This window comes from Eurosta solidaginis, chromosome 5 (genome assembly GCF_040869045.1).
Source record: "Eurosta solidaginis isolate ZX-2024a chromosome 5, ASM4086904v1, whole genome shotgun sequence".
NCBI classification, from domain to species: Eukaryota; Metazoa; Arthropoda; class Insecta; order Diptera; family Tephritidae; genus Eurosta; species Eurosta solidaginis.
The window spans coordinates 264,201,690-264,216,096 of NC_090323.1; the positions used below are offsets into that span (position 1 = coordinate 264,201,690).

Here is a 14,407-nt window from a genome sequence, read left to right on the forward strand (position 1 = left end):
AATTTTTCGGAAAATTCCCATCCGTAGGTATTCCATGAAGTACTCATAAGGACTACATCGAGCTGAAGTTGGTGATACTGTCCGAGGATATTGCAATGTAAATTAGACTAAAATTTTTTAATGTATAAGGATCAGTTGTGCAGTACTCCTTAAATACTCCTAAAAACCTACTCAAACTTTCCTCCAAGAGTATACCAGCACTCCACAACTTATCCCCATTCATATAAACATAACAAATTTTTAAATTAAAAAAAAAAAAAATGTGGAAATTATATCAAATTATTGTGTTTTCCTATGAAAGGTGTTTTTGGAATGTTCCAGAATGGCTAAGTTTTGTACCCTTTTACTACTCGTAGGAATTATCAACAGGGCAACCAAAAATATGCTCAAGCATGTGTATTATCTTATGCTCTATCACGAAATATATAATGTAGGAATGCTATTTTGAAAAAAAGAAAATGTTTAAGCCATATTTGTTAGAACATATTTCAGCATATTTTGCAATAAAAGCATTTTTTTGCATATTGTAAAAGTAAATGCTTATTTGCGGCATAAGTAATATAATTCATTGTTCAGCTTAAACTCAGATTATGAAGACTGGCAGGAAGAACAGAGTTGCATTGCATCAATATACCTTCAATCTTTGTATAAATAACAGATAAATAAAAAAATTATTAAATACTTGAAAATAAACTAAAACTTCCGTTTAATTACTGCAAATAAGGTGTAATAAATGCTATACATTCCAAAATTGGCAAAGTTTATCTGCTTAATATTTAACTTGAAAATTTCTTAGAGTTTTTCGTAATATGGACTTTAGTGTTGTTTGTGTGTGTTAATTTTGAGCAATCAGCTGTGAGTTACGCTACTTGTGAAGGTTTACAATAAGGCACTTCACGATTAATTTCATATGAGGTGACAAAGTTATGCATTTGCATTAAATCACCATAGTAAGCATTAAACGAAAAAAACCTACACGACTCGACATAAAGGAAGACCTATTAGATAAAAAAATTTTAAAAACAGCAAATTTATGTGTAAGGTTAGAAAAATAAATAAAATCATAGACACACACTGTGATGTGATATTATCAGGTACATAATTATTAAAAAAAAAAAAAACAGAAATAAAAGAGCGATATGAGAAATAATCCGCAAGAAGTCAAGTTACATTTCGATTGGCGCTTAAAACGTTATTCATTTAAAACGTTATTATACCCAGTTGAGCAGAGCTCACAGAGTATATTAACTTTGATTGGATAACGGTTGGTTGTACAGCTATAAAGGAATCGAGATAGATATAGACTTCCATATATCAAAATCATCAATATCGAAAAAAAATTTGATTTAGCCATGTCCGTCCGTCCGTCCGTCTGTCCGTTAACACGATAACTTGAGTAAATTTTGAAGTATCTTGATGAAATTTGGTATGTAGATTCCTGGGCACACATCTCAGATCGCTATTTAAAATGAACGATAACCACGGCCACTTTTTCGATATCGAAAATTTCGAAAAACCGAAAAAATGCGATAATTCATTGCCAAAGGCGGTTAAAGCGATGAAACTTGGTAGATGGGTTGACGTTATGACGCAGAATAGAAAATTAGTAAGATTTTGGACAATGGGCGTGGCACCGCCCACTTTTACAAGAAGGTAATTTAAAAGTTTTGCAAGCTGTAATTTGGCAGTCGTTGAAGATATCATGATGAAATTTGGCAGGAACGTTACTACTATTACTATATATGTGCTAAAAAAAATTAGCAAAATTGGATGAAGAACACGCCCACGTTTTAAAAAAAATTTTTTTAAATTCAAATTTTAACAACAAATTTAATATCTTTACTGTATATAAGTAAATTAAGTCAAAATTTAACTCCAGTAATGATATGGTGCAACAAAATACAAAAATAAAAGAAAATTTCAAAATGGGCGTGGCTCCGCCCATTTTCATTTAGTTTGTCTAGAATACTTTTAATGCCATAAATCGAACAAAAATTTACCAATCCTTCTCAAATTTGGTAGGGGCATAGATTCTATGACGGTAACTGTTCTCTGTGAAAATGGGCGAAATCGGTGCAAGCCACGCCCAGTTTTTATACACAGTCCACCGTCTGTCCTTCCGCTCGGCCGTTAACACAATAACTTGAGCAAAAACATATATATCTTTACTAAACTTAGCCCACGTACTTATCTGAACTCACTTTATCTTGGTATAAAAAATGGCCGAAATCCGACCATAACCACGCCCACTTTATCGATATCGAAAATTACGAAAAATGAAAAAATGCCATAATTCTATACCAAATACGAAAAAAGGGATGAAACATGGTAACTGGATTGGTTTATTGACACAAAATATAACTTTGGAAAAAACTTTGTAAAATGGGTGTGACACCTACCATATTAAGTAGAAGAAAATGAAAAAGTTCTACAAGGCGAAATCAACAGCCCTTGGAATTTTGGCAAGAATACTGTTAGTGGTATTGCATATATAAATAAATTAGCAGTACCCGACAGATGATTTTCTGGATCACCTGGTCCACATTTTGGTCGATATCGCGAGAACGCCTTCACATATACATCTAAGGGCCACTCGCTTTTAAAACCCTCATTAATACCTTTCGTTTGATACCCATTTCGTACAAACATATTCTAGAGTCCCCCCTGGTCCACCTTTATGCCGATATCTCGAAATGGCGACCACCTATAGAACTAAGCCGCACGCCCTTTTGAAATACTCATTAACACCTTTCGTTTGATACCCATATCGTACAAACACATTCTAGAGTCACCCCTGGCCCACCCTAATGGCGATATCTCAATAAGGCGTCCACCTATAGACCTAATGCCCACTCCCTCTTAAAATGCTCAGTAACACCTTTCGTTTGATACCCATATCGTACAAACATTCTAGAGTCACCCCTGGCCCACCCTAATGGCGATATCTCGAAAAGGCGTCCACCTATAGACCTAATGCCCACTCCTTCTTAAAATGCTCAGTAACACCTGTCGTTTGGTACCCATATCGTACAAACATTCTAGAGTCACCCTTGGTCCACCTTTATGGCGATATCTTGAAAAGGCGTCCACCTATAGAACTAAGGATTACTCCCTTTTAAAATACTCATTACCACCTTTCATTTGATACCCATATCGTACAACCACATTCTAGAGTCACCCTGGCCCACCCTAATGGCGATATCTCGAAAAGGCGTCCACCTATAGACCTAATGCCCACTCCCTCTTAAAATCCTCGGTAACACCTTTCGTTTGATACCCATATCGTACAAACATTCTAGAGTCACCCCTGGCCCACCCTAATGGCGATATCTCGAAAAGGCGTCCACCTATAGACCTAATTCCCACTCCCTCTTAAAATGCTCAGTAACACCTTTCGTTTGATACCCATATCGTACAAACACATTCTAGAGTCACCCCTGGCCCACCCTTATGACGATATCTCGAAAAGGCGTCCACCTATAGACCTCATGCCCACTCCCTCTTAAAATGCTCAGTAACACCTTTCGTTTGATACCCATATCGTACAAACATTCTAGACTCACCCTTGGTCCACCTTTATGGCGATATCTCGAAAAGGCGTCCACCTATAGAACTAAGGATTACTCCCTTTTAAAATACTCATTACCATCTTTCATTTGATACCCATATCATACAAACACATTCTAGAGTCACCCCTGGCCCACCCTAATGGCGACATTTCGAAAAGGCGTCCACCTATAGACAGACCAAATGCCCACTCCCTCTTTAAATGCTCAGCAACACTTTTCGTTTGATACCCATATCGTACAAACATTCTAGAGTCACCCCTGGCCCACCCTAATGGCGATATCTCGAAAAGGCGTCCACCTATAGACCTAATGCCCACCCCCTCTTAAAATGCTCAGTAACACCTTTCATTTGATTCCCATAACGTACAAACACATTCTAGAGACACCCCTGGTCCACCTTTATGGCGATATCTCGAAACGGCGTCCACCTATGGAACTAAGGATCACTCCTTTTCAAAATACTCATTAACAGCTTTCATTTGATACCCATATCGTACAAACACATTCTAGAGTCACCCCTGGTCCACCTTAATGGCGATATCTCGAAAAGGCGTCCACCGATAGACCTAAGGCCCACTCCCTCTTAAAATGCTCAGTAACACCTTCTAGAGTCAGCCCTGGTCCACCTTTATGGCGATATCCCTAAATGGCGTCCATCCATAGAACTATGGCCTACTCTCTCTTAAAATACTCTTTAATACCTTCCATTTGATACACATGTCATACAACCACATTCCAGGGTTACTCTAGGTTCACCCGAACTTAGCCTTCCTTACTTGTTGCATTTCAAATATTTTTAGGGTCTCTGGCGTAATTGTTGTTGCAAAATAGTGTATAAGCACCAGTGAAGCACTCTCGGTATAAGCGCAACATCGCAACGCTGCGCAGGGTTATACAGGACTACATATCTACTATCGAGGTTGAAAGTAAAATCAGCTGTTAGTTAACAAGAAAAAAATAAGTTTAAGTTAGAACTGGGATTTACATATGTGACCCGGTCTATGAAAAGGTGGCTTATGACTCAAAAAAGAAATTGCGAGAAACAGCTGTTTTTTTTTAGTCATAAGCCACCTTTTCATAGACCGGGTCACATATACCATTCCTACTAGTTTCAGCTACATATATACACTAACGTATTGTAAAACTAAGTTGTTTTCTATTAAACAGCATTTTCAAGCAGCTTCTTATATTAATGGGGCGAAAAAGTTCCCAAAACCTGGAGACACTACGAAACAGTTCGTACAAGAAGTCTTACCGCTTGGCAGTGTTAATAAAGATTTGTGCGAAGCACTTTTAGCTGCTGATATTCCGCTCTACAAAGTGAGAAACAAACATTTTTAAGCTTTTTTGGATAAATACACCAATTTTAAAACGCCTTGCGAAACTACTTGATGGGAAAATATTTAAAGTGTGTTTTCGTCAACAATAAATGCTATAAATAATATGGAAAAAAACCATTATATTTGGTTGTCAATTGACGAGACCACTGATACTTTAGGCTGGTACATTGCCAATATCATAATAGGAGTGTTAGATTGTAACGAACATTTGTCTAGTAAACGGTTTTTGCTAAACACCGCACTTTTGGAAAAGGCAGACTACATTTCTATAGCAAAGCTGTTCGACGCCTCTGTAAGGATTTTGGGCGTGGATTACGACAGGAACAAGATTTTGCTACTGGTAACATATACAGCACCATACATGAAAAAAGTTAAAGAAACAAAAACATTTTTGAAAATAAGCTTTTATTATTGGTTAATAAAATTAACTAAAAAGTAAAAAATAAATTGACTGTAAAGAAATATAACACTTTATAAGTTCATTGTAACCTTTAACGATAATTAGGCTTTTTCGTCTGCCACAAAAAAATTCCATATTGTACATACATGCATACATGTATGGCGCGATAATCTCCGAAGAGATCTAAGGCCGATCTTCTCTTCCAATTTGCGTCGTGCTCCTCTCGATTTTCCCTACAAATTGGCCGGACGGGATCTACATGTTTTATGCCGACTTCGAACGGCACCTGCAAGGCAGATGAGTTTTCACTGAGAGCTTTTCATGGCAGATGTGCACCCGGAGCGACTGCCAAACACTGCCGAGGGGCGACCCCGCTTAGAAAAATTGTCTTCTAATTAAAGAACCCTATTTATAAAATTTTGATGTTGCTTTGCCGGGGGTGTGAACCCAGGGCATACGGTGTGGTAGGCGGAGCACGCTACCATCACATCAAGTGGCCGTCATATTGTACATAATTATATATTTTTAACAATAAAACTTTACACCTAAATTATTAAATCTTGCAGTTTATATCACAGTTCTAATTGTTCTAATAAAAAGCGTGTTAAATTTTGATGGTATAATTAAGAATATTTAGGACCTCCTTTTCTTGCTATTACAATGTAACACGCTTTTATTAGAACAATTAAGACTGTGATATAAACTGTACGATTTAATAATTTAGGTGCAAAGTTTTAATGTTAAAAATATATAATTATGTACAATATGGAATTTTTTTTGTCGCAGACGAAAAAACCTAATTATCGTTAAAGGTTACGATGAACTTATAAAGTGTTATATTTCTTGACAGTCAATTTATTTTTTACCTTTTAGTTAATTTTATTAATATAAATTTTATTAATTAATTTTATTTTATTATAATAAAAGCTCATTTTTAAAAAAGTTTTTTTTTCTTAAATTTTATTTTTTACTTTTTAGTTCGCCTTATTAACAAGTAATAGGAGCTTGTTCTTAGAAAAACTTTTTTCTTAAATTTAATTTAAATATGAATTTCTTTAAATTTTTAGTAGGCCAAAATATTGTTTAAATTATTTATGTAATCTTTACTTAGTTATTTCTACCGTTTCTCACCCTATCCATTTCTTTTAATGCATCAACATTACAAGATTTCTTCGAAAAGTCAACTTTGAACAGACAAGTTCTTCTATTCGAGTGTTAACTAACTTAAAATCATATTTTATTGTGACTTTGCCTATGTCGCGTTCAGTTTACAACTACTTATTGCAGATCTCTGCTCTGTTCCATCGCCAAAAATATGTAAAACAAAATCAAGTGCGCAGAAAAGTATGCAACAAAAAGTATGCAACATTTAGCGATAACAGCCTAACTTCTACGTATAGTTACCTGCGTTCTCGAGACCTTAGGCTTTTATGCCAAGGTGAGCACAAATCTTTACGGATAACTCTGTTATCGATTAATTTATCGAATTCTCGCAAAGTTATATTGTATTGTCATCAGAGTTATACATGTGTGCAAAATTTCAGCTCAATCGGACACTGGGAAGTGTATTAAAAAGCGGGTGCCAGAACAAAAAATGTGTCAGATAAAATGAAAAACGGGCCAAAAATTTCGGTAAACTTTAGTTTGACCTACAATTGTGGAAATGCGTTCAAAAATTATGGGAAAAAAGATAAAAATACTTGTTTTAGTGTAAATATATTTAGTTCGAGTGTGGAAGGTAAATATTATTTCCCATTCAAAAGTTATCACTAAAAACAGGTTTTGTAAATATGAAGTCCCGATGCAACCAATAGATTGTGATCACAGAACCTGGAACGTCAGACATGAAAGATAAGCCCTATCCAGTAAATGATGTTAACTTTTAACCTTTACATTTACTCCAATTTCAAAAGAACATTTGGTTTTCACTGTGAATTAAATTCGTTACAATATTTGACTAATTAATTTAATAAAATGTAAATTTTATTGAGATTTGTTTATATTGTTACGAATATTAGCAACACTGAGGGTACTGCAATCTCTAAGCCGATGCTAAACAGTGATTGTATGCACATCCATACATCAATCATTATGTATCTACATAAACGAATCAATCATTATGTCTACACATATGTACGTATACGCAGCTGAGAAGCAACGCACAACCACATGCATATATCTGAGATACTCCCGAAAGTATGCAATGAGAGAAGCTATAAAATCGTGCAATTGTAGTTACAGCTGAGAAATTTGATAGCTGATGGCCAACTAGTAGATTATGGAAATGGAAGCGACTAAAAGATGCGAAAGAGGAAATCAAAGAGTATAAAAGGCAGCGACAGATAGAGGCGCTGGAATCATTTTCGATTAAACACGCTATCTGTCGGGCAATAGTAGAGTTATTTATGTTGAAGTACTTTAATAAAGGCCATTTTACATTATTAAATATTGGAGTTATTTATTCAACAGTTTACTGATTCGAACTTAGCAGAAGGTTGCAATTAAGAGGATTTGCAGTAAATTCGTTACAATATTTAACTCTAGCTAGTCGTATTATTGTAAAATAAGTTTTAAGCAATTAATATTTTTCGACAATCATTTTAAGTAGAAAATTTTTCAGACAACCTGCCATAGCTGCGCAGATAGATCCATTTCGAAGGGTGCTAAGCCTTCATCATCAGTACGCTTTAGGCATGCTGCGCTAAAGTATGCAATGCGTACTGATGATGAAGGCTTAGCACCCTTTGAAATGGATTTATCTGCGCAGCTATGGCAGGTTGTCTGAAAAATTTTCTACTTACTATTCCAAAAACAAAATACAATTTTTCAAATTTAGAAAAATTAAAAAATAACAATAATTATCATTAGAAAAAAATTATTGTTCTGGCCTTGAGCTCGAATCGAACCTGAATCATTTATCAATAGGCCGATAAAAACAAAAACAATTGACAATCATTTTATTAAAAATTGAAACTATAAAATCGCCAAAATGTATGCCAAAAATCCCCATATTCAGCTCTATTCATTTTTGTTTGGAGTGGCAATGTTAGAAAAAATGTGTACATATTTTGACAGCGCTCTCTCGAAACAAAAAGACGCAAATCCATTCATATATGGTACATGCCACTGATAAGCTCAAACCGTCAAACATTGAAGCCAATCTTCGCACTGAGTCATTCTTATACTACATACATATTGATATATACTAGAAAGATGTAAACATTATGAAAAATTGCGTCAGATTTTCAACAAACAGTAACCAAAACAAATTATCTAGAGCATAGATGAATGGATTTGCAACTCTTTGTTTCGAGAGAGCGCTGTCAAAATACACTTTTTTTATAACATTTGTCAGTGATGCCAATCCAAACAAAAATGAATAGATCTGATTATGGGGATTTTTGACATACATTTCGGCGATTATAGTTTCAATCATTTAAAAAAATGATAGTCGTAAAATATTTATTTCTTTAAACTCATTTTACAATAATACTACTATTTGGAGTCAAATATAAACAAATCTAAGTAAAATTTACATTTTGATTAAAGTAACTAGTCAAATATTGTAACGCATTTAACTCACAGTGAAAACCATATATTCTTTTGAAGTTTCAGTAAATCCGACCTATGATATAATAGTTAACATCATTCAATGGTAGGGCCTATCCTACATGTCTGACGTTCCAGGTTCTGTGATCAAAATGGACTGGTTGCATCGGGACTTCATATTTACAAAACCTGTTTTAGCGATAACTTTTGATCGGGAAATAATATTTACCCTCCACCTTCGAACTAATAATATTTACACTAAAACAAGTATTTTTATCCTTTTTCCCATAATTTTTGAACGCTATTCTACAGTTGTAGGTCAAACAAAAGTTTACCAAAATTTTTGGCACGTTTTTCGTTTTGGCTGGCACATTTTTTGTTCTGGCACCCGCTTCAGCTGGCGCGAGGGATTTATCTGTGATTGTTGCCAGCATCAACTAGAAGATAAATCCCTCGTGAGAGCGAAAATATGAGAGCGTAAACAAAAGATTCGTATCAATCTAATCTATGATCTAGAGTGGAGTATATCTATTTTTAATGGCACGTATTATGGCACATTTACAACTTATTGTATGGAAGTTTTCGTTTACTAAATAATAACTACAGCAACATATGTATATGGATGTGTGTATGTATGTACATTTATATTGATTGTATGACCGGGAGTTTTGTAATTCGCAAATTCCATTTTAATGAATGAAAAGAGCGTCTGGTTTTCGTCATGTCTTACTAACGGCCCAATTCTTAGTGTTACCGGTAAAATAGTACCCAGAACATTATGTAACCGAAAATCGTAACCAGTTGTTTTATTCGCGATTCTGTCCAAAGTGGAAACGCTGTCATCACCGAAAAACTCACCAGTGTCTGTGGTGAAATTTAAAAGTTGGTTTTCTTCGCTTTACCCATGGCGGAACGATACAAGGTGGCAGCATGGGACAGCTGAATATAAACTTTTTTTTATTTAATTTGATACATCAACTTCGGGCGCAGTATGATTTTGACATTTGTCCATCGAATTTACAAAAACGAAGTACATGGAATTTTTATTTGTTTGTAGGTATGTCACCATGCTGCCACCGTGTATGGTTCAGCCATAGCTTTACCGAAAATGTGTCACTCGTAGATACTATGTTAACGAATAAACGGGACGATGTGTATATACATATGTGCATACATGCTTACGTTTTTACATAGCTATATTGTAATATATACTGTGAAAGTACATGGAAACAAATATGTATAGCAAGAGGCAACAGTTTTTACTATTATGTTTACTTATTTGCGCTCACAATTCTTTATTTTTCAGTTTTGCCTTTTTCTAGACAACAGCTGTTGTGTGGTTATTTCGATGTAACCACCTACTTTTGTGGGTAAACAATTATCCGGCTACTTTCGTGGGCAGAATACCAAACGGGTACAAAAGTTACCACATGAAGAAAGTTGCCGTGGTGAAGAAAGTTGTTACCACATTAGAATCAGGCTGTAAATAGATAGTTCAAGTGTTGTCAGAAAGTATAACATTTAAACAATTTAGTTTGAAAACTAAATCTGACTTGGAGAAGCATATAAAAGGAATGGTTAAGTTTATTTCTCGTTTTTGCATTCACGTCTTTGTTGTTTAATGATTAGCGGATTGTATTTATTGCAAAATTATTTTAAAATTTTAATTAAGTTTTTTAAATATATTGACGCAAACATTGAAGCAAATAGTGAATTTTTAAAAGAAGAGAATATTTTCTGAACACACGTCGAGATAAAAAGCTTACAAATAAAAATGCCTGATTCCTGCGAGTGCAATGATGTGAGTAAATTCTGTATATTTGTGTGTTTTATCAAACCTTTAACGTTGTGTAGCAAATTGCATCACTCACTCCTGCTTCGAGATAACTTACGTTAACTTAGATTTGGAGTCTTACTCTTCTGAATCTACTAACTCAGTGGAGGTCGCTCTTTTATGTTTCCAAAGCCTTGTGTATATAGAAACAGTTTTTAACCTAGCCGTCATGGTATGTCTTCTCAAGTTGCTCATAAAAGAGGTCCCTATCGCATCGATCCGGCCGCCGTGTTGTGATGGTAGCGTGCTCCGCCTACCACACCGGAGATCCTGGGTTCACGCCCCGGGCAAAGCTACATTAAAAAAATTTTAGAAACAAGTTAGAATAAGTTTGCAGATGCCGTTCGGAGTCGGCATAAAACAAGTAGGTCCTAGCCAGCCAATTTGTAGGTAATAATAAGAGGAGCACGACGCAGAATTGGAGGAGAAACTCGGCCTTAAATCTCTTCGGAGGTTATCGCGCCTTACATTTATTTTTTTTTATCCCATCGATCGCATCCTTTATTGGAGCGTGTGGAAAACGTCGTCTTGCTGCAGAATACAAACACCGTTGTTCCATTTTCTGCTTTCCCCGTTGTTGTAGTTGTGGTTATAGAAACACTCCCAGAAGGTTTTAGGGTGTTTTATCGATGTTGATGGTCCATTGCGGATATAACCCGACCATCTCGGGAACCCCGAGAAGCGTTGGATATTTTATATAGTACCCTCTCCTGCATGACTTCCGACATTTCGGGTACATGCCTTCAAATCGTGGTCCTTAAAATATTGGCTGTCATTTTTAAAAAGAGGTTCCATCGGAAGCTTGTTATCTAGTTTTTTGATTGGTAGTGGATTTTAGGAGCAGATATCAAGCCAAGCGTATGCCCCATATTTTTTCACACAATTTTATCAACCATTTCTAAACTGTTTCTGGACTATTTTGTGACAGTTGAGTCATCTTTTTGGGTACAAGTCGGGACAATGTTGGAATAATTTCGGACGAAATTCGAAACAATTACAGGACAGTTATACGATCATAAAATAGTTCCAAAATTATTCTAGAATCCAATTGGTCCCAACATGATGTCGAAATGATAATGAAGTGATCCTGTAGCTGGTTCTGAAATAGTTTTGAAATTATCCTGAAGAAAATAACGATAAGTCCATTAGGGTGGGTCGATTTGTATGGACGAAAGTTAACCTATTTCGCGCCGTCGACTTTTCGATAGGATTTGGACTCAGAAAAAAAATATGTATGCATGAAAATTTTACAATCAAATAAAATTTTTTAGGAGGTCATAAAAAAAACCTTAAAAATAAAAGTCGAAAGAAGTAAAAAGTTAAAAAAATGGAATTTCGCAGACTCGAAAATTAGTTTTTTGGGTGTGCGTACTGAGAATTTTTTTCCTGAGCCCAATTCTTATCGAAAAATCGATGACGCGATATCGGTTAATAAATTGACCCAGTTTAAGGTCCATGTTTTAAGGGAAAATATGATAAGTTCAAATTTTACTGCCGTTTTCATTCTTAAGATAAATACATTTTTTATCGCCGGCTTTTCATATATTTTTAACCTTTTTATTTGTGTTAATTTAATCTATTTTAATTTATTTTTATTTTTCTACTTTTTTTTAACCAACACGCCAGCGGCAAAACGACGAAAATGTCGGGCCTTAAAAACGTGCGTCTCAAAACAAAAAGCCGTCATAGTACTCCTGATTTCAATAACGGCAATAATTTTTATGACGTCATTGGATGATTTAATGACTAGCATTGTGATAATGAAAACAAAATGGGAAAAACAGGGTTTAACAACTGGTTGTCTTGCAAGAATAACCATTTTTTAGAAATATGCTTCAATTTTAAACGAGGGTTAAATTGATTCAAAATCTGATATCTAAAATTAATTGTACATCGGTTTCTTGAAAGTTATCTTTACAAGAAAAGTGAGCAAAAGATTTATGGCTTATTTTCCGCAGCTATGTAAGTAGAAATGTAAACAGAATACTTTTTGGATAACCCTTTATTGCTCATTGCCCCTTAAGGGGTGTGCCCTGCTTTTGCGTTGAAAGCAATAAAAACTTTAATTTAAAAACAGTACATTTAAATATGTCCCTTGATAGTCGTGCTGGATAGATTTAGCTTCGACGTGTTAGTGTCCTATTATTTTTTGTGTAAACAATTTTTTCTAGAAAGCACTTGTTTCCTATTAACGCTACTCTCTATCAAAACAAGATGCAAAATATCGAAAAAAACTAATCACGCAAAACATAGTTTTCGTATTATCTTATGCGTGATCATACTTCATGCATCGTTTTCGTTTTGATGATATGCGTAAATGCGTAGGGTAACGTAATCATTGGTTAATTTTTATAATCAGCTGAGCAGAGCTCACAGAGTATATTAACTTTGTTCGCATAACAGTAATCCGTAACGGCATAAACTAATCGAGATATGTATATATATACTTCTATATATCAAAATGATCTGGGCGAAAAAAAGAAATTTATATAGCTATGCCCGTCCGTCCGTCCGTAAACACGATAACTTGAGTAAATTTTGAGGTATCTTGATGAAATTTGGTACGTAGGTTCCTGGGCACTCAGCTCAGATCGCCAATGAACGAAATCGGACAATAACCACTCCCACTTTTCCGATATCGAAAATTTCGAAAAACCCATTAAAGAAAATTTCAAAATGGGCGTGGCTCCACCCTTTTTCATTTAATTTGTCTATAATACTTTTAATGTCATAAGTCGAACAAAAATTAACCAATCCTTGTGAAATTTGGTAGGGGCATAGATTCTATGACGATAATTGTTTTCTGTGTGCGAAATCGGTTGAAGCCACGCCCATTTTTAATACACAGTCGACCGTCTGTCCTTCCGCTCGACCCTTAACACGATAAATTGAGCAAAACTCGATATATCTTTACTAAACTTAGTTCACGTACTTATCTGAACTCCCTTTATCTTGATATAAAAAATTACCACTTTTTCGATATCTAAAATTACGAAAAATGAAAAAAAATTCCATAATTCTATACCAAATATGAAAAAAGGGATGAAACATGGTAATTCGATTGGTTTATTGACGCAAAAGATAACTTTAGAAAAAACTTTGAAAAATGGGTGTGACACCTTCCATATTAAGTAGAATAAAATGAAAAAGTTCTGCAGGGCGAAATCAAAAGCCCTTGGAATCTTGGCAGGAATACTGTTCGTGGTATTACATATATAAATAGATTAGCGGTACCCGACAGATGATGTTCGGGTCACCCTGGTCCACATTTTCGTCGATATCTCGAAAACGCCTTCACATATACAACTAAGGGCCACTCCCTTTTTAAACCCTCATTAATACCTTTAATTTGATACATACATCATACAAACACACCTTTATGGCGATATCTCGAATACGCTTCCATCTATAGCACTAAGGCCCACTCCCTTTAAAAATACTTATTGGCACCTTTCATTTGATACCCATATCATATAAACAACTTCTAGAGTCACCGCTGGTCCACCTTTATGGCGATATCCCCAAATGGCGTCCACCTATAGAACTATGACCCACTCCCTTTTAAAATACTTTTTAATACCTTCCATTTGATACCCACGTCATACAAACACATTCCAGGGTTACCCTAGGTTCATTTTCCTACATGGTGATGTTCCCTTATTTTGTCTCCGAAGTTCTCAGCTGAGTATGTAATGTTCGGTTACACCCGAACTCA

At 35.2% G+C, this 14,407-nt stretch overlaps 1 protein-coding gene across 2 annotated transcripts in view; it reads left to right on the forward strand.

Moving 5' to 3' along the window:
• Hn (phenylalanine-4-hydroxylase) overlaps positions 1-14,407 on the forward strand; it is a 47,561-nt gene that overhangs the window by 12,456 nt on the left and 20,698 nt on the right. Inside the window, exon 1 of one of the 2 annotated variants that reach the window (XM_067790240.1) lies at positions 10,454-10,659. The exons of the other annotated variant lie outside the window; for it this stretch is intronic. Within the exon in view, the coding sequence (XP_067646341.1) occupies positions 10,633-10,659 (27 nt within the window). The 5' untranslated portion in view covers positions 10,454-10,632. Of the gene's footprint in view, positions 1-10,453; positions 10,660-14,407 lie in introns of those variants that run through there. 2 annotated transcript variants of the gene reach the window in all.